We start from the raw sequence: 21,839 nt of genomic DNA, 5'->3' as shown, positions 1-21,839 counted from the left end.
CTCCACGAGTTTACCTAAACTCTCGAGTTTGATTACCTTGGATGGTTGATGACCATTATCTACAGTCCTATCTAGATTGATAATATTGTATCAACTATACATTTATCAATAACTTAATTGTAAAAAGTAGCTTAATTAAATTTATTTAAATTTGATTAAAAAATATAGGGCTTTTGATGATTGTTTCATGGCAAGCATGTTATTGACACTAATGCAAGTATGCATTAACAACTTCAAGATAAAAAAAATGAGCGAAACTCTTCTTATGAATTGATATGAAAGTTCTTCCATGCTCCACTAAATTGTTATCCAAACACACTCGCAATCATGAATTCTCCATCTTTGACATCTAGGCTAGACTAGTTTTATTACACTGGTACATGCTTGAATAATGTGAACTTTTTTTACCAATAAGCTAGCAATATAATAATGGATACATATCAACTACTATGTGATACATCAATGCAAATTGATTTATCTGTTGCTCTCAATATCCTGCATACATTTGTGTTCTGCTACTTTATGCATTGCTTGGTGTTGCAGATCCTATCCATTTTAAAGAATTTGACAAATAATAGTAATTGACCATAATTTTTAGCTCTTTTTTCACTCTATGAATTGATGCAAGCCTGAATTTCTTCCAGTGTTCTTCCTTTGGTTTCAGGGACTAACTTTGCTACAAAAAGAATAGTCAAAAGGGAGCATCCAGCATACAAAAATAAAGTACCTGACAAAGAAAGATTTGAAATATAATGTTAGTACCAATGAATGTCAGATGGAAATAATAATAATGGAAATAATAATAATAATAATAATAATAATAATAATAATTAAAGCCATCGATATTCCATTCGTCGAGGCTAGTTCCACTAAAGGTATTTTGAATGAATTCTTTTCTTTCTTCAAATCGCATATCAGAATAGGTGGGTCTTGGGTAGTAGGCTCTGATACCAGTTTTTACGGAAGCTATAAAACATTTTTAGTAATGGAAAATGAAATGAACTCAGAGAGTACTTACAGGAACAAGCTTTTATTCAAATCTCCAAACTTACAAACATTTAGAGAGAGAGAGAGAGAGAGAGAGAGAGAGAGAGAGAGAGAGAGAGAGAGAGAGAGAGAGAGAGAGAGAGAGAGAGAGAGAGAGAGGGAAAAACCCGATGCCTCCACTTCTTACTAAACTATCTATTTATACAAGTCTTGACCATAGTTACTTTCGAAAGTAACTCCGGTTTACATAAAAGTAACTATAGTTAATGAAAAGTAGCTTTAATAATGAAAGCTTTAATAATGAAAGTAGATTCCTTGTCGGCCAATACTGAAAAGCAGATTCTTTCTTGATCATGATGAGAAGGGCTGGTAATGACCTTTTGTCCTTAAGTGTATGGATGATAGTTGACGCCTAAGCAGTCATCTTCATTTTCTTGAAGGTAGTTCTGACTGTTGGTTGATGAAGTATCGGAGCCTGATTTCTGACTCATCATATCTATCTTCTTTTGAAATTCTTCGGGAGAACTAGTCGAGGTTAATTCGGCTATGAGCCTTGATCTTTCTTGGAGAAATGAACTTTCTTGATTGAGACGAGAAACAGGGGTAGTTGACAGCTGTTTCTTGCTTTGCTTAGTAAGCTGATAAGTTTTTATCCAGGCTTCAAGTTTTGTCTGTTGAATTAGAGATATATTGAATTTTGCCCACCATTTTATTTTAAAAATGCGGTAGAGCTGATAGAGTTCTGTATCCTCATAAATTTCTACAGTTCTCCAATCCCAGGTTAAAATCCAGGAGATAGCTTGAGAAGCGGTGAACATGAGAAGCTTATCTTCCATAATGAAATTTGACCTTTGAGCAAAGTATTTAAATAATGGTTTTACTTCTTCAGGAAAGATGGACTCATCGAGTCCTACCTTACAAAACCAAACTTTAAACCATTGAGGGAACTTTAAAGAGATTCCTTTTTGGAACCAAATGAACCAGGAGTGTTGATAAGGACGAAGATACAAGGCATAATACCAGGCATCTGTATAATCAAAGTAGTTATAACTAGGAGGGTCGAACTGCCTAGAAAACTGCTTAAAATAATGAAGAGGAGCATTCCAGTCCTGGGGTGTAAGGACTTTAAGGATTTTGATCTTGGAGAAAGCTATTTCTCCTTGCTTATCTTGGTTATGTGTGACTTCTATGGAGTCAGAGTCTACTATAATGAACTCATAAAATAATCTGGTCTTCTTGGGGTGTCCAGGGACATAATGAAAGTTGGTAGGGAACAATTGAGTGGCTATTTCTTTAGGACTCAAAGAGAAATGTTCTCTTTCTATAATGAGAGATGGCTCACCTTCTGGTTTTTCCAGATATTCGGTTGGCTCGGGTTTGACAGGGGATTTTGAAGGGCTTTGAGCTAATACTGTATACTTATTGGTTAATGGAACTAATGAAGTTTTTTGGTGAGGTGTTTTGACAATTTGAGCTGTGGTGAGTTTTTGAGAAGGTTTTGAAGGGGTGGTTGGTATTGAAGATCCAACAACCTTGATAGGGGTTACTACTATTGCTTTTGATCCTGATGGTGATGATGATGCTGACGAACCCAGTGGGGGTCCATATTGATCCTTTGATTTGGGTTTTGTATCACTCATGTTTTCCCTGTAAAAATTCTCTTGTTAGAAAATCTGGAAGGGAGTTACTATCTCCTTTAATATGAGTTATTTCAAAATCAAAGCAGGAAAGTAAAGATTGCCACCTAGCAAAAATATGTTTTGAAACTAGGTTTTGAACATCTTTTTGTAAAACTGAGGGTGCTGCTTTGCAATCAGTTTTTATCAAATTTTTTTTATTAAAAACATCATCTTGAAATTTTTGAACACATAGGACTATTGAAAGAATTTCTTTCTTGACTGTGGAATATTTTTGTTGAGCTGGGTGCCAAATACCTGAATGGTACCTAACAATTTGCTCTTTTGAAGATTGGGGTTTTACCTGCTTAAGTATCCCACCATATCCTAATTCTGATGCATCTGTCTCTATAATTAATGAGGCATTCAGATCTGGTATTCCTAAACAAGGTAAACTTTGAACTAATTTCTTAACTTCTCTAACACTATGGCTCATTTCCTCAGACCATGGCGGAGAATTTTTTCTAAGTCTTTTGAACAAAGGGGCACAAATTATCCTTATGTTAGGGATAAAGTCTGCCACATAATTAACACAACCTAGAAATCTCTGTAATTGAGTTTTCTCTTTTAATTCGTCTGGAAATTTTTTTGCAAATTCTAATGATCTTTGTATTGGGGTAATTTGCCCTTGATGAATTTCATAACCTAAAAATCTAGTTTTAGTTTCAAAGATTTTCATCTTTTTTGCTGAAACTACTAATCCATTTTTCTTGATGATTCCTATAAATTTTTCTAAGTGTTGAACGTGCTGATCTATACCTTTCGAGAATACTAAGACATCATCTAGATATACAATGGTGAAATCCATATGTGGATAAAATATATCATTCATGATGTTTTGGTACTCACTAGGCGCATTTTTCAAGCCTTGTGGCATAACATTCCACTCAAAATGACCAAAAGGGACGACAAATGCAGTCTTATATCTGTCCTCCTCCCTCACTGAAATTTGATAATATCCTGATTTCATGTCAAATTTTGAGAATACTGTGGCTTTGTTTAGTCTTTTAATGAGATCTGTCTTATTAGGTAATGGGTATCTTATCCATTTTAATACCTTATTTAAAGGTTTGTAATTAATGACTAGTCTAGGAGCTCCTCTTTCTAATTCAGAAGCATTCATGACATAGAACCCTGTGCAACACCAAGGAGATTTGGAGTGACGGATTAGACCCTTATTGAGAATATTTCTTCTCTACAATATTTTAAGTATTGTTCATTCATTTGAATGGGTCAGGCTTTTGTAGGGATATCTTTTTCATTAAACCCATCTATATATGGTAATGCTATGGTGTGTATCTTTCTATGGTGAAAGGCCATGGGATTTAGATCACATAGATCCTTTTCTATTTGATCTTGAAAATCTTTAATAATCTTTTGAATATTAGATCTCTTGAGTTGCTCCTCTATTTTGTAATATTTTATTTCTTTTTGTAAAGAATTAATATGACTCTTTTTTCTAGAGATCATATTTATTTTGGAGGTCGAGATTTCTTTTAATAAATTTAATTCTTTTACCTGGGGAGGTTTTATAAATGGAAAAGTAATGGTCTTTCCTAAGACTTGTGTAACTATTCCCTTTTCATCTATTTTATCGATAGGGTATAAAAGGCAAATGAATGGAGTTCCTAAAATGACTTTTTCTGTCATGTTTTTGACTAGTACAAATGAAGATTTAAAACAGATTTGGTTTTTACAAATCTTGGCATTTGATAGTTTGTATTGAATGTTCATTTTGGATCCATTTGCACTATTAACTCCTTCCTTAGTTTTTTCATAAAACTGAGTAGGAATTAATCCTTCTTGAATGCAATTGATATCTGCACCGCTATCAATTAGGGCTACTATTTTGATTCGAAAGTCATTAATGACTAAGGTTATCTCAGAATGCCATTTATGGGTTATGACTAAATTTAGGAGATTAAGGTAATTCTCATTTGGTTCTTGATTATTATCTTCATCTTCTTTATCCCGAATTTGTTTTATTCCTGACGCACTAGCTAAAGTTTCTTGGGTTTCAATAATCTTTATTCCAGCTAGTTCCATTAATCTAAATTCTAAGCTAAGATCATTTTGCTTTAGTTGATTAATTTCTTCTTTCAATATTTTCACTTCTTCTTGAAGATCTGATAAAGTTATTGTTGGCTTAGGTCGAAATCTGTTAAAGATTTCATTCATGCTATTTATTGGAGGACTTATATCTTTCTTCAAAGTCTCTTCCTTTTTGACTAAAAGATTTAGTTGTTGTAGGAATTCGTCTCTTAAGGGAGAGTCTTCCATTTTATCTATTATAGAGATCAAACTCATAGTTTGGTCTTGTGTTAGCATATTGACATTTTGTCCTAGGCATCCTGCACAATCACAGAATCCTGAACTATCCTTGACACATTCTCTTTCTTCTTCTGAAGAAGAATGAGAGTCAGATGAGTATTCGACCAGATTTACATCTTGGTCTTCATCTCCTTCATATTCATATTCTGAAGAGTAGTGAGGATCTTCATTATTAATGAGAACACTGATTAGACTATCTTTGAGTTTTTGGTCTAAGTCTAATTCATTTATTTTTTTTTGAGTTTTGCATTTGTTTGCATAATGTCCTGGCTTTCCACACTTCCAACAGACATTTTTCTTTTTACTAGGATTTACAGCCTTTTTGTTTGTAGTTTTTTGAGTAGTAGGACTTTGTTCATAGGGTTTCTTTTGAAATGGTTTTCTCTTTTTATAGCCCTGAGATGGCTTGATTTTGGATCTATTAAGCCTTCTTGCTTTTGAACTAGGAGCCTGTAAAGGTTCTACTCCATACTGTTCACAGAAACTACCTACTTCTTTTCTCGAAATTTGCATATCTTTTTGCATTTTATTTTGGAGTTTGAAGTCAGTACAGACTTGTATTCCTGTATATACTACAGTATTATGAAGTTGTCCAAATGATAGGGAACTAAAGTTTACTTGATTTCCCTGATTGAAAAGTGATAAATTGCTTAATACTTTTGATTGCATCAATCTAGGTAATCCTGCAATAAAGCGCTCCTTCCAAAAGGTGTTGTTGCCATCTTCTCTTAAGGTTACTTTTGAGAAGAAGGTGTCCTTATACCATCTGTAATCAGACATGGTGGGACAATAGAGATTAGAGAGCTGGCTTGAAGCTCTTTCTCTAAATATGCTAGGATCTCCTATGAAATGAAGTATGATGGTATATATTAATGTTGCTACAGCATCTTCTTCTCCATTTTCTTTTCTTTTATCTAATATAGTTGACTTATCTTCAGGAGTCATGATATTATCCCACCAGCCACGTAGTTGACCAGTGAAACCATGAGTAATCATTAATGCTGCATTTCTATCTGTATTGTTATGGACTTTATAGGCCGTAGCGGCCATAATCATTTGATGAGTAATGTCTAGTATGTTTTGTTCACTAAAGCCATCGATATTCCATTCGTCGAGGCTAGTTCCACTAAAGGTATTTTGAATGAATTCTTTTCTTTCTTCAAATCGCATATCAGAATAGGTGGGTCTTGGGTAGTAGGCTCTTGTGTTACTATCTGGCCCAAATTTTCTAATTTTATTAATATTTAAATTTTTATCTAAATTATTTATTGAAAGTTTGTTTAATTTTTCTTTTAATTTTTCTATACTTCCTGAAAGATTAAAGGAATTAAATTCTTCCTTAGTGTATTGAGGGATTTTAAAAATAGGAGTTTGCAAAGGGTTTCCTAAGGTAAATGATGAGGAAGCTTCTTTGGTTGTAACAGAGGGTTCAGGTTTTTGAACCTCTATTCTTCCTAGCTGTTTTGACATAACTGTTAACATAGTATTAGTAAAGTTTAATTGTTGATGAATTTTGTTAGCCTCTACCTTATAAGGAGATGCTTCGATTTCTTGACCGTCCTTTATTACTAATTTTACTCCAGTTTGTGGAGGGTATTCCGAAGTAATGGTATTATTATCAGGAGTTTTCCAGGTAGTACCTATTTTTGTAATTGGGTTTATATTCTTTTGGAAAGGGTAATTAAGGGTATTTTTGATACAATAACTTTCAAACCAATCAAAGAAATAGATGTTTAATTCAGATACCTCCATTTCTTCATAATATAAGGTTCTAAAATTTTCAGTCTCTTGTTTACTAAAATTTTTGAAGTACCATAATCTTTTATCTTTATTATTTTTAGCCATAAAATCTTTTCTAATGAAATCTTTATCTATTTCAAAACTAGATTTTACTCTGCTTAACATGTTGATTTGAGATGGGGTTGGAGAATAGTTACTAGATTCTTCATCTTGATATATAGGTGTTGCTATACTAGGACTAGATGTTGTATCTATTCCCTTGAGCTTTGATGATACAGAAGATCTTGGAAGATCCACTCTATATAAATGTTGAGGGGATCTAATACTAAACGAGTTGGATCTATTCATTCTTAAAGTGAGATTTGCTCCTTCTTGAAACAATTCTCTTACTTGAGTATTATGAACTTTTGGTTGGGGTAAGGAATTCTTGAATACCCATTCCTCAGGAACTTTACTCATTATTTCGTCATGAGTAAGCTTCTTTGGAACTTGTACTGAAGATCTTTTAAGGTTTGCTTCTAGCATGATGGTTTCCTGTTTTGGTGATGATCTTAATGCTTTAAAATTATAATTAATTTTTGAGACTTTGTAATATACTCTATATATTATTGAGAAAGGATCACTTTCTTCTTCAAATATATCATTATTTGCTAATAAGTCTAATTGTATGGCATTTTTGGTCCAACTGTTTTGAAGATTCATAGCATAATTTGGATAGCAGTTAAAGAAGACTGGACCATCATGAAGATTTGATTCATTCATTTGTAGGGATTGTTCATTCATTTGAATGGGTCGGGCTTTTGTAGGGATTACTTTTCCATTTATAAAACCTCCCCAGGTAAAAGAATTAAATTTATTAAAAGAAATCTCGACCTCCAAAATAAATATGATCTCTAGAAAAAAGAGTCATATTAATTCTTTACAAAAAGAAATAAAATATTACAAAATAGAGGAGCAACTCAAGAGATCTAATATTCAAAAGATTATTAAAGATTTTCAAGATCAAATAGAAAAGGATCTATGTGATCTAAATCCCATGGCCTTTCACCATAGAAAGATACACACCATAGCATTACCATATATAGATGGGTTTAATGAAAAAGATATCCCGACGAAAGCCCGACCCATTCAAATGAATGAACAATACTTAAAATATTGTAGAGAAGAAATAGGAGAATATCTCAATAAGGGTCTAATCCGTCACTCCAAATCTCCTTGGAGTTGCACAGGGTTCTATGTCATGAATGCTTCTGAACTAGTTTTTAACCCGTGCCCTGCACGGGAAATTTAATTTTGGATTTATTTTTTAATTTTAGTTGAACAATTAATATCTTTTTTTATTTATTCTATATAGGTATGTGGTTTTTTTTTTCTCTTTTTGCACATTTGTGTTGTAGGTGTTTTTTTTTTGCAAAGTAATGTGTTTAAGGGTCGAAAGCACATTTTAATTGACTGATGCACGAAGATTTGCAAACATAAAACGATTTATTGAATATTTTAGCAACATGGTCAATATTTTAAATGGGAAATTATTGTACTTGATTTTGTTGTTATTTTTTTAGATAGTAATTTATTTATAGAAAAGTAATTAAATAGGTATAGTGTAAACTTTATTTTTATAAAAGGAGGGATTATAGTGTCTACTGTTTTTATAACTGAATATAAAATACACTATTTAAGATCCATTAAATACTAATTAATATACTCGTTAATAGACCTTTAAGTAGGCAAAACTTTTTTTTCCTTTTTAAATACGGTACATATTGTTAATGAATTTTTTTTAAATTGATTAAAATTTAAGTTTTTTAAAAAACATTAAATGAGTGTTCCAGCATTTTTTTTTACAAAACAATAAAAAAAACGTTTTTTAAGAATTGAATATAGTAGCTGTTGTTTTAACTGTTGACTATGAATTAATCTTTTTTTAAAATGTTCAAAATGTGTTTCAAAATCTTTTTTTTCTATTATAACGTTATGAATTTAAAGCAATTAAATTCAATAAAAGAGTATAAGAGTTTATGGTATAATTAATTTATATTTTATCCCATTATTAATGTGTTATTAATTTCCTATAATAGGTGATTATTAATTTAGTTTAATAAGTACTTAATTTTGTAGTTAGTGTGTAAAAATCTATAACACCATGAATCTTGTATTTAAAACGCATTTTTGTTTAGTGTAATCCTAACATTATTTGTTTATTTACTAATTTAATAATTTATTCATTAATAGTAATTTAATAATATAATAGGTAATTTTTTATTTAATTAAAACGTTGAATGAAAATCAATGTCTGCTATTTTTTTTTATCAAAAAGCAATGTCTAATAAATTAAATTGAAAGGGATGAGAACATACCGATCTGCAAGTAATCAAATTTTTAATCCTTGTGCTTGCGAAAAGCGTCAAGAACTCATCTTCTTTAGTAGCGTTTAATCTTTCAATCACAACGTTCATTACTTGAGTATGAACTGCGTCACACTCAAATAATCTGGAAAGAAACAAAAATTATATCGTTATTTTTCATCTAAATTTGTTCAAAGTAATATGAAATCCACAGTACATACCTTCCTCTGTAGGATACTGCTTGTGGAATGTCAGGATTGAACATTACTTTAGTGTAGTTTAACCCAGCTGTTAGCTTATATTCCCCTGGAAAAAAAATTAGCAATCGATTGTAAGTTTAAGTTTGAACATGTTGATTTATTATATAGAAGTTTATGTTTGTTTGTTGCTCAAAATAACTAAATGTACCTTGGTGAATTGTTACTACTCCCAACAATATGATAATAACAACATGCATGTTTGTTGTCTTCTGAATTTAGAAGTACATCCAATTTATCGACAAATTGGCCGTATAAAAAACATTTAAACAAAATTTGTTAATATTCTTCCGTAGGAATTTAGAGAAATTAATAATATTAATTTGTTATTGATAAAAGCAAACTTACCCTTGAGATTCAATTTTAATGCCTCTGCTCTGCGTATGGACTCTGTTCCGCTCAAATCCGTTGTAATTTCCGACGTGCGTTACTTCACTGATAACATCTGTTTTAATGGTAATGTCAATTCATAGATTAAAATTTCAGTTTTAATTAGAATACATAAATTTTTGTTATGCATTGATTTCATTTTTTGAAAATTCAAATTATTTCTACTTTAACTGTATGAATAATTTATTAGTATTTTTTTTGGTTAATTTTGTATTCTGATTTAAAGGCTCACGTTTAAGGTTATTTCATATACTATTTTGAAGACTTTATAGAGTGCCGACATTAATTTTATATTTTTTCGTATTGTATATATCATGGAACAGATGGTGAAAAAATATTGAATAAAAACAAATTGTAATTTCCTATGCTGCTAAAATTAAAAAAATTGATTACATACTTTTAAAAAGCTAAAATACAGATTTCATATATTGTCAAACACTTCTTTGTAACTACGTTCTTAGTAGTTTTTGTCTCTTTTTCTTCCTCATCCATCACTAATAATTTAAGTCATTTTCTTGATCTTACCCTAGAGAGAGCAACATACAGTTGGCTATGTGTGAAGACCGAGCGAGAAAGATATAGGCCAATGTGGAACAATGACTGACCTTGACTTTTATTTATAGTCATTACAAAGCATAGACTGATCGGAAATTGACGTCTTTCAAACTTAAACGGGTAACCTGAGTCAGATGGAACCATGTCCATTCTTGAAATGAAAGTGTCTTCTCCAATGTTGGTTCCTGTTACTACAATGGCTTTTGTAACATTTGTTCCAAGATCAGCCACTATTAGCCGCGTCCCATTGCATAAACCGGCTGCTTGATCTATATTTCTCAATAGCATTATCGGAGCACCTTCCTTCAATGTTATTTTGTGATTTGGTATTCCTGAGCTTGTAATATCATTTAAGAATTCTGTAGTAAACCACTATGACTGAAGTTTAGTGTCCTCGTCAGATTTGCAAGTGTTATCTGAGCTTAAGTACTCCGTTGTATTATCTGGTAGTAAATCAAGCATAAAATAATTAACCTTCTCAACACATTCCAATGTAGGACACAATATGCATCGTTCCTCCAAAAAAATTTCAGTCTTCATGTTATGCACCAAATTGGGATATTCAAAATCAACCAGGTCAAGAAGTGGATTTTCACTATTCTGTATCAAAAGATCTTCAGGAATTTCAATATCTGATTCACCACGCTCATTTGATTCGAAATCACCATCTCCGATTTTGAGAATCCAGTCAGCAAATTCTTTTATTTCTGTTGCAAGCTCTGGTGAACCTGCTGTGCTTAATCTCATATTTCTAGTGAGCTTTAAAACTTTGCAGTGTTTCCAAAGATCAGAAGAATTTATTGTAGCAGATACAATGTCTTGCCTTCCACCTTTTGGAATGACTGGAAGAATTTATTTGAAGTCACAGCCAAGAACTACAACCTTACCGCCAAATGGTTTGTCCATGTTATTTTCATCTTCCTGTCTCATAATATCGCGCAAAGTCCTATCAAGTGCCTTAAAAAAATTCTTATTTAACATAGGAGCTTCATCTCAAATGATCAATTTGGCACGAATCAGTAAAGTTGTCCTTAAGCTACCTTGTTTGATGTTGCAAGTAGTTGTTTCATCGGTCTGCAATGGAATTTAAAATCTGGAATGTGTTGTTCCACCACCCGGCAACAACAAAGAAGCAATACCACTTAAACAACATTTAGAACAATCATACCCATTGAACGGATGGCTGCAAATAATGTATTCCAAACAAAAGTTTTGCCAGTTCCTCCTTATCCATACAAAAAGAAAAAATCTACCGCTATGAGACAACACTAATTGCATTATGCTGTCATATACACCCTTTTGTTCTGTTGTCATCACTGTTAGATAGGATGTATGTTTATTGGTCATTTCTTCTTTGTTGTAGTTAAGCTCATCTACTATGAACTTGTTTTGAAACTGTTCCACATCATGAAAAATTGGATAGGGCAGATAACTATGTTCCTTTAAAGATTTGCCATTTCTTTGAAGTATTTTCTCTATCTTAGCCAAGCACAAATTTTGCAACTGGTTATCTTCAATATTTAGTCCTGAAAAAATTGTAAAAGTTGATTTTTAATTGCCCATGAAACTATTTATCATTAATCCATTTTAAAATTAGTAGCTGTGTGTATATATTAGTTCAGTAAGAAGTAATGTAGTAAATAATTAATACATAGGTATATTTAATAGATGCGTGTAAATATTAGTTCAGTAAGATCCAGTATTATCAGCAACATTACTTAATAGCTTGTACCTAATATAAACATAATTTTAATATTTATATGAATCTTCAAAAGGTTGATTTATTTTATTTAATAATTTATTTAATGTGTTGACTAATTTTACATTAAATTGGAACAAAATTTCAGTCATAAGTTAATTTTATATATCATATTTTTTGGATTTAATTTTTTGTTCAAATATTTGACACGTGATTTATTTAAAAGAGGATTTAGAATTAAAATAATTTTCAACTTTGAATTCTCATTTAGTGTTTTATATATTTTCCATTTTTATTAAGCCAGGATAATCATAAAAACAAAGTAAATTTTATGTTTATTTACTTCATAAATACCCATTTTAAAACCACTTTCAAATTATCACTGCCATTTAATTCATAAAGTAGACAAACCAAAATAATTATAATCCATGTATGCATTAAATGCATTATATCCTATGGAAAGTAATTTTTTTTGATATAAACATCCGGCACCCGATCACCCTTTGGATGCCGCCAGATTCGGAATTTAGTCACAATTAAGGCTCATTAGCCCTCCTTGAATGTATTGTGTGGGGATCGAACCCGAGAGCTCTTCCCACGCACTCGCCGCCAGATTCGGGATTTAGTCACAGTTAAGGCTCCCCATCCTTCCCCTGAGTGTATTGTGTGGCGATCGAACCCGATAGCTCTTCCCACACACTAATCTTGCGTTGCCAACTGAGCTACCTAATCTATTAAGACATTTTTTTTGAAATGTGTCATTTCTTAACAAAATTCATTTCTTAGATGAACGAATATCCTCCTAGGATGAAAGCTATTATGATTATGAATCTCAATTTTATGATTTAGAATAGGTCCAAAAGTGAACTCAGGTTTAGATCAATGATGAAGGAAACCTAACAAATAAAGAGAATGACTTGAGGCACATGAAAGAGGTCTTTAAAACAGAAATGCATGTAGTGCTCACAAAAAAACAGAAATGCATAAAGCATTGTAGATCATTCCTGCTAGTGACCCATGTAGTATATGATCAATCATGAAACCATAATCAATTCTCCAAATCAAAATAACACAAAGCTGAGAAAATACATATTAAGAATAAAAAACACCTTAAAGATTTGTTCTTTACGAAATGCAGCTATTGCAGCTGTCCCTGCATCTCAAGCAAGTCCTTCACTAAATTTGTTGATTTGAATGGGGTTTCTTTGAGGCAACTCGTCAATTGTTAGACTGAGAAGATTTCTCAAATGGTGACTGAGAAAAGTTCTCAAATGGGGGTGAAATTTAGTAAGGACTCTGAAATCGTCTCGGCCATGATTTTGGACTCATTCTTTGAAGGGGTTTTCTCCTTCAGGGCATTTATGTTGCTACGTGACCTCTCCGTGGGTGTACTATAGCAAGAGCAACTTTGCCAGCCAATAATTATAGGTCATGGGATAAGGAGATTTAGAAAAAAGCTCTAAAAAGGAGAAATACAATTAATAATGTTTTACATAGTGCACATTACACTGAATGAATGTATGTAATTTAATTAATTAATTAATAACCCTTATTGACCTATGGATTCTCATAATCGAGCACTCTCATTCTCAAGACCTGCTTCAAAACAGCTTAAATTTAAACCCCTCTTGAACTTTTGGCCAAATGGAATGCAGATTCATAGAATCACATAAATAATGTGAAATAATTTGTTCTAGAGATAGAAGGTAAAGAAGATTTCAACTTGTAAATGAGGGCATTGAAACTTGTAAATGTATGAGTGGCAGCATAGTATATCTTCCTCTTGGCCTCCTCCTCACTAAAAATGGCAAAAATAACATATTTTGAGTCGAAATTATTGGGACATAATCAAATGAGATGATAGTAGATAATGAGGAGAGAAAAACAAAAGAATTATATATTGGAGACCAATTTAATAAGCAAATTCATTATGAATTAATACTGTAATTCAGAATCAAAATTATAAGAAGGATTAGAAAGACCTAGAAACATCCAACAAATTCGTAAGAGGTATCAATGAAAAATTGAAGGAAAGCTGAATCACATCACAATCGACACAACAGGGTCAATGAGACCAAAGCTGCTCAATTACTTTGCTTCATGTTTGAAATCCATCCTCATTGTGTGGTACCTCTTGGGTCTTTGACATTTCCTAGGAACATCAGAAACACAAAATGTAGAGAGGTTAGTTTATAAAAGCTCTAAAAAACTTCCGAAAACAGTTACACATTCGGGGTTTTGGACTGCTAACTTATGAGTTATTGAGGCAGCAAAACTATAACTACTGAATAATTCTATATCCTCAGAAATAATGTAATCAGAAATATGATAGAATAAGAATTATACCAAAAACTCAATCTATTAATATTAGTCATACATAAAAATCACATAAAATAAAGAAAATAACCTGCTGAGCTTCAAATCTCTTCCAAGTTTCTAGGCTGGCTTCCCTTTCTCCCTCAATATCTCTGCCACTGTTACTCCTAACTGTTATCTGATTCCATCCGCTCCATAGCTCGTTTCAGAAATTGACTTCTTGAGTAACCTTTAACAAATATCAAAAAATTGAATGATGGTGAAAGATAAAATGAATTGAAGATAGATCAAACGAAACAAATTATGAAGCGGGATATACATAACAGAATATTAAATATAATGATAAATAGTGGGATAGCATTAGCAATTAAAAATACTGAAGTCATGACATATGTGCACATAAAATGACTCACCATATCAAAGTGAACCAAGGCATAAAACCTTCAATTGCAAAGATATAAGCAAAGCAAAAATTAGTGATAAGAAAGAAAAATAGTTAGAAACACATGAATTGATAAAGAAAGGGGGGAAATGGAGAAACTGACGAGGGAAGCTAAAAATGAAGGAAGAAACATACCTGAAGCAGAAACACTATGATAATGATTTATAGTTTTCCTTTCCCTTTCACCATAAGATGGCTATAATGTCAAAAACTAACTGAACCACCCCGTTATTGCTGATTTTCTGCCTCATTTTCATTCTCAAAGTAATACTGAACAACATATCCAACCTCAGTCCAAGCTACATCAATTGTACGAACTCATATAAATAATAAGCCATATTATATTTGTTGACCTTTTAATTGTGTAGAAGCAACTGACCTTAATTTTGCTAGGAGTAGTGCTTACCTGGTTACCATAATCCTGCAATGGCGGGAACACACACATGTATAAAGGAAATGCTCACACCTCCGCATCCTTGATTCTCTGAATGTTTCTTTGAAATGTGAAGGTAGCGTGCCCTAAAAAATTGAAATTCAAAAGAGTCTCAGCATAAATATATAGCCTAAAATATAAACCTCATTTTGAATTTTTATTTCTATCTCTATATAAATTCAATTAAATTGAAGCTTGAGCGTGTACTTTTCGGTTAATACTCTCCCTCCCATAAACCGTGACCCGAGTGCAGGAATCTACAATAACACATCTAACAGGATAAAAAATAACACGAGAATGAACAGTGTTACCTGAAAGTAGGATGGAAGATTCTACATGAAAGTATAGTACATGACAATGTACTTAACATACATTAAAACTCTTTTATCCCCTGCTATTGCGCATAAGCAAAGTTCTTCATTTTTCTCCTGATTAATACAAAAGAAAGTTAGCATCAGATTAACAAAACAAAGGAATACCTGAAGCCAATGCATGATTGAGTGATGTTTTGGATTTGAATTCAGTTCAAGAATTATCTTGCGAATGGCATACCACAAAACTAAATCAGATTAACATCAATATGCAAAGAAAGAAGGCAAACAAAGAGTGCAATTTTAGACCATCAAAATAGCAGCGACAACAAAGATAATCTCTGACACTGAATAAAAGAGTCAAACAATGATCAAGCAACCAAGTAATAACAAAGAAAGAGTTGAAATGAAGAACCTTTGTTTAAACGCACTAATTTGAAAGTGTAACAGAAAAAAGTAATTATCAAAAAGAGAAGTTGAATGTTACGCCTGATCAGAAATTTACGGGATTCCCTTTTTCAGGGGATAATAAGTTCCAGAAATAGGTAAAAAGAGAGGGGCTTGGCTGGTCAAATTTCAAATTTGAATTTGAAACTTCTTTTTCAAATTTGGAAGATTGTGGCATTGATTGATTTTAAATCTGGATATAATGGCTCTAGAGTGCAGATTTGCTTGATTATCTCTTCTGATCTCATGAGTGCAGATTCTTACTCTTTAAAAAAAAAAAAAACAGTAACAAATGTTTTGGCATAAATAAAAAAACGTTACATAACGTGATTGAAGGAAATAAATGTCCTAATTTGAAGCTTGATAGGTAGAGTGATTTAAGGACATGGTCAAAATGAGAAAAAATTGACAATGAAATCTGTTCTTGAATTACAAATAAGGCAACTAAGCAGATTAGGAAACTAATCAACAGATTCAGCATCGAATAAGAAACTAATCAATCACCAATTTTTTTGAAAAAGGAATAAAAACCAAATCCTGCTTTGAACATACCTGAGATGGCGATGAGGTCAAACTTGCAGCCATGATGAACTCGAGGATTCAGACACAGGAACTGCAGGAGATCTGTCAAAACAATTCTGAAATTCTTGCACATACTCAGCTGGAAACCGTGTGGTTGGTGATGCTATGAAGTGCCAAAAACAAACAAATATAAGCATAGGTTTTAAAGTGAATGGAATAAAGAAGATCAACTATCTAACTGAGAGAGGAAAATCCTAGATTTCAACCAATAAAATGGCAAGCATGAAGAAAAAAACAGGAATTAAGCTATGAGCAGCCTTAATGTTAGTTCTCCACAAAAGAAAATATTCAAATTTCTAGTACCTGCTACCTCATCCCGCAAATTTGTTGGACAAAGTCGAACTCGCAGTCGCCAACGAAAAACTACCATGGAATCTGTATTGGCCTGCAAAACCCAGATTTCACAATCAATATCCGGTCAGGAAGAAGACTAAAGTACTGGAGTACAAAAACCACGTACCAGAGTCGAGGACGCTGTGAGAATTCGTATCACGCTTTTTGATGTTATTGATCTTATACTCGGTTAGGAGAGGGTGGATATGAGCATGGGGAGGGATGAGACCGCCGATTACAACCGTAAAAGGGCCGTAATGCCACGACGTCGATCAGAGAAAAGAGGCTATCGCGGAATGGAAAATTTCAGAGGAGGAGGGCATCGGTGAAGAAAAAATGGAAGAGATGCTGATGAGTGAAACGGCAGAGAAGGAAAATAGATGAGAGAGGGCAAAAACGTGTTTTGATAATTGGAATTAATTATTGGTATTAAAGAGAGGTGAGTGTAGGTTAAGAATAAAGGTGTAGGATAATATGAATGAAGAAATGCATGCCATGTAGGATTTTTTCATATATTAACCAATTAGGAGGTGCCACACAGGCGATGACGGGACCTAGAAAAACCCCTAAATGTATATATTATGGATTAGAAAGAGGAGCTCCTAGACTAGTCATAATAATAATAATAATAATAATAATAATAATAATAATAATAATAATAATAATAATAATAATAATAATAATAATAATAATAATAATGCTAATGCTAATGCTAATAATGCTAACCAACTCAGAGGCTTTGTTCACTGTGCTTACCAGGAGAACTCCAACTCATTAGAAAGTTGAAAGTATATGAAACTACCCAAGCACCTAGCCAGTTTATCAATACCACCAAGCTCCCTGCAGTTCCCTTCACATGTATGGGAAAGATCTGCCATATGAAATCTAATATTAGAAAATTTCCATAGGTATACCAAGCACTATCAACACTACAATGTGCATATTTGGATACATGGTGGAAAACCATGATATGGTCCGAATCATGGTGGACAGTCACAAAAGCTAAGAGAAGATGTTTTTATCGACCGTGGTTTTCCATCGTCTATCCAAACATGCACTACAATTAATTTTGAAGCCATAATCAATTTTGGGAGGACGTTATGTGATTAGCTTCTGGATCTCAAAATTGATTTTGATAAAAGAGAAGCTGATGCAAAGATGCACTCTTACGGGGTGAAGAAGAGGAAAAGAAAGTAATCATTCATAAAAGATACACTACAAGAGCCCTAAAATCATTCAAGTCTATTTTGTCAAATATGCATACCTCAGACATTATTACCCAAGGAACTGGTCCCATTCCTATTGAAAATGCTGCTATGTATATCTGATTATAAGCAATGCCAACAAAAAGATGATACAATTTCAGGTCAAAATGAAATTTGAGTTTAAAGAAAATGTAATAAATTAACTTTGGGGGGATCAACATTTTCAGAAGAAGACTCACCAGCACTCCAGCAACTGCTAATATTGGCACCCACCTAAGCAATAAGCTCTGATCCTGGTCCATGGAATCATAAAGCAGAATATGAGAATTTATTAGTAATTGAGATGCAAACTCACAATCTATGGGGAAAATATGATTATTATGAACTTGCCTTGAGAAAGAAAGCAATTCCAGTAATAAAGCAACCTAAAAATGTTCCACTTGCAGAAGCCTACATGCATAGGCAAATCAATTAGGCATAAAATAGCTCTTTCTCCTCTTACTTTTTAATAGTGCTATTAAAAGTGCATGTTTGAAAATTCATCTACAATTTCATTCCAAAATCAAAGTCAATTCTGTGAGTACTAAGTAGCTTCCAGGTATCAGAATTCATTCTGCGGAAAAAAAGTTGATACAAACAAGCTATAAATGCCTGAAAACGTATTTACCATTATAAGTGGTCTTCTTCCAGACTTATCCATCAAAATGGCTCCCAATACAGTGAATGGAACCTGCCATTTATTTTAACAGATGGAGTTCAAACAGAAAAGTGTAGTTTCACATGATTGATGCCTGAGAAATAAGGGATAAACTACCTGCATACAAGCATAGGCAATAGTACCAATTTTTCCTGAAGAAAGTCCTGCAAATCAAGTTGTAGGGCAATGAATATATATGACAGAAGAAAAAGAGCTATTTTGAATTTTCAAAATCAGCATGTATTTTCTTCTCACCTGCTGCTGCAAAAGTCTCTGCTGTGTAAAATCCAATACCGTTAATTCCAACAGATTGTTGACATACCATTAACCCAATACCAATCTGAAATCATTTCAAACATTTAGAAACTTCTAAATAGTTACACACTAATCTTATTTTTTGCTATAAATTTATGTTACTTACAACAACAGAGCGAACATGTTTGCTTTGGAACAAATCCAGAAGCTTAGTTTTAGGAAGGCTTTGTAGAGTTTCAATATAATCCTATTTAAAGAAAAATAAGTCAGCTTAGCTTATGAAGCATGTCAAATTGATCAGGAAACATCTCAAACATGTTCAATTGGTTCAGGGAGCTTGGAAAGTACCAGAATTTCTTCAGCTTCTTGAGAAATATCAACATCTTTCCCTCTCAGTCTCCTTAAAGCTACTTGAAATTCTTTTTCAAGGCCAACCTTTGCCTGGAAAATGAAATTGTTTTTAGCTTATTAATTTGCATTGTTATCTTCCTCTTATGACCATTTCAAAGAAGAAAACAATTGCCAATTTGGGCTTTAGATTCTAGCTTAATGTTTACCAGCCATCTTGGGGATTCTGGGATAAAGCACAATCCAATCAGCAAGGAAATGCAAGGAACAAGCCCTACAAAGTTTAAGACAAACCGTGGTTATACCTTATGTAACAATAAAAAGCTAATAGCATGTTTGCACTGGTAATGACACACAATCTAAAGCACAGTAACTCCAAAAACTACACTTTGTAGCTTTTCACCAGAAGCAATTATGGGACTTTTCACCGCACAACTATACACGGTATAAATATTATAACATACCTGCTAGAGCTAGTTTTCTCCAATTTAAGACACTTCCTAGTAAGAATGATACTGATGCTCCAATAACAATCATAAGCTGCAAAACATTTAGAGTCAAATCCAACATTCTTCTTAAGAAAGATTAACTTTTAATAAAAGAAACAAATATAATAACTCTTTATATTCCCCCACCTGATTTGTTGTTGCAAGTCCACCTCTAAGATTCTTTGGTGCTATTTCAGCTATATACACAGGGACCTGTTACATTTTGATATGGTTTGTTAAAATTCTGAAATATAGGCATCAAGAAGCAACATAAGGCCTGCTCTTAAACTTTCTGAATCAAAGTAAAAAAATTTGTATGGTTGTATAGTTAGTTACCACAAATGAGATCAGTCCAATTCCATATCCTGTGAAAAATCTTCCCATGTCAAGGGAGAGAGGATCCTGCAGTAGATGGAGTAACACAAGTGAAACCTCTTTTTCCCATTTTGCAACATTTTTCTCAAGATGAATATTGTGCAGAAGATGCATACCTTTGAAAAGAACACAGCTAACCATCCTGTTATGCAAAATCCAGTTGATATTCTCATTGCCTGTGTATTCCCATGAAAATTAAGACTTGTTAATATGGAAAGGTCCTATAAAGTACATATATTTAGAGTGCATTTTGGAAAATGGCTTAGTTCAATAAGTGCTTATCATAAGCTAATTTGAGAAGCTTATTGAAACAACCTCAAAATAGTTTATATCAGGTATAAGAGTTTATTCATAAGCTAATATGAACAACTAATGAAAATAAACTCAAAATAGCTCATATGTAAGTCATAAGCTATTTTCATACGTTTATCCAAATGCTTAAAATCAAATTAGTCCTTCCATATGCAGCCCTATTGGGAATTTACATGTCACATACCCCTTTCCGACCAATAAAATCTGTGATCGGGCCACTTGTTATAGCACCAAGCATAGCACCAATTGTTACTAACGAACCAAACATGGAAAACTGCAACTCCCCACAAAACAATGTTAGTTTTCTTTCAAACAATATGGTACACAGAAAATTCCAATGAGGTGGGAATTAGAACACTAACCTCAGAAAGAGATAGATTAAGATATGCTCTGATAGCTGCTTGAGTGGGTGCTGAATACCCCACCTGCCAAAATAATAACTTGAGCTGAAAATAGAAACCTTTTTGTTTTTTGGTTTATTGAGTACAAAATATTTAGTATGAAAGCTGCAAGAAATGTGGATGTGTCAACACTAACTATGTTATTTGGCTAAAATCATGAGGGGTAGTGGAGGATACGACCACTTCTTGTATTTTGTATCGTAACCTTTAGTATTTCCCATTTCATAAATAGTAAAGATACTTAAACAAGTTCCAAATGCAAAAGAGCCACAAACAGCAACAAAAGTGCTAAGCAGAACCATTCCAATGGGTCCATTTTCCACCCTTTTATTAGATTCAATATCTTTACATGAACCAACATCATCTTTTCCAGGTAGAATCAAGGGCTCATGCAAATCATGAAAAAGCCCATTGGCTTCTCCAATACTTTCATTATCCTTGTGCTGCTCAATTGTCATTTTCTTCAACAGTAATGTGACCTCAAAAAATGAGTAGCACAAGAATAATGAAACAGCCCCCCAAGAAGTTAAAAACAATGCTGTGAATGTGATACTAACAGAGGGCATGAAAAACATGATGTGTGTTGTAAGGTATTTATACAACTATCCTAGATTGAAGATACTTCCACTGATTGATTGTGATCATTGGAATTTTATGGAAGGGTCCCGCTACGGTGCAAGTACCACAAAATTGTGCAAGATTTAATATTTGGAATTGCATGTGGGAATAAAGCTGTCATGAGCAATTGGAGATGGAGATTGAACAGTACTCTTCAGATCTTTGTGGAAGATGAATTAGAAGCTCAAAGTTGGTGGTGTTTGGATAACAAATTGCATGTGAATCCTGAACTGAGTTCATGGTTGATACTTGTTTATTCATCTGAGCTTACGTGGTTCTTACTCGGATGTGTCGGC

General features: G+C 32.9%; 1 protein-coding gene across 3 annotated transcripts; it reads right to left on the bottom strand.

The window, feature by feature from the left end:
* Nucleotides 1-13,891: 13,891 nt before the first annotated feature.
* On the bottom strand, nt 13,892-21,639 carry LOC130713698 (sugar transporter ERD6-like 16). 3 transcript variants are annotated; one of them, XM_057563497.1, is made up of 26 exons: nt 20,887-21,639; nt 20,709-20,798; nt 20,329-20,388; nt 20,174-20,239; nt 19,985-20,050; nt 19,814-19,889; nt 19,559-19,623; nt 19,350-19,442; nt 19,168-19,248; nt 19,002-19,086; nt 18,864-18,910; nt 18,717-18,779; nt 18,440-18,499; nt 18,289-18,342; nt 18,109-18,168; nt 17,601-17,715; nt 16,972-17,192; nt 16,815-16,896; nt 16,482-16,614; nt 15,544-15,599; nt 15,379-15,442; nt 15,145-15,257; nt 14,874-15,037; nt 14,710-14,737; nt 14,388-14,525; nt 13,892-14,132 (listed from the first exon to the last, which is right to left on the bottom strand). In XM_057563497.1, exons 2-17 carry the CDS (start codon nt 20,790-20,792, stop codon nt 17,131-17,133), a joined length of 1,137 nt encoding a protein of 378 aa, XP_057419480.1. In that variant the 5' UTR covers nt 20,793-20,798; nt 20,887-21,639; the 3' UTR covers nt 13,892-14,132; nt 14,388-14,525; nt 14,710-14,737; nt 14,874-15,037; nt 15,145-15,257; nt 15,379-15,442; nt 15,544-15,599; nt 16,482-16,614; nt 16,815-16,896; nt 16,972-17,130. The 3 variants fall into 3 exon arrangements, with proteins under 3 accessions (XP_057419480.1, XP_057419477.1, XP_057419479.1); XM_057563494.1 differs by lacking the exon at nt 15,379-15,442 and having other exon boundaries at nt 15,483-15,599; XM_057563496.1 differs by lacking the exon at nt 15,379-15,442.
* Nucleotides 21,640-21,839: the final 200 nt, after the last annotated feature.

The sequence above is a fragment of the Lotus japonicus genome, chromosome 4 (genome assembly GCF_012489685.1).
Source record: "Lotus japonicus ecotype B-129 chromosome 4, LjGifu_v1.2".
Classification (NCBI taxonomy): domain Eukaryota; kingdom Viridiplantae; phylum Streptophyta; class Magnoliopsida; order Fabales; family Fabaceae; genus Lotus; species Lotus japonicus.
Note: the sequence above shows the minus strand (reverse complement) of the source record. Positions and strands in the feature narration are given on the sequence as shown.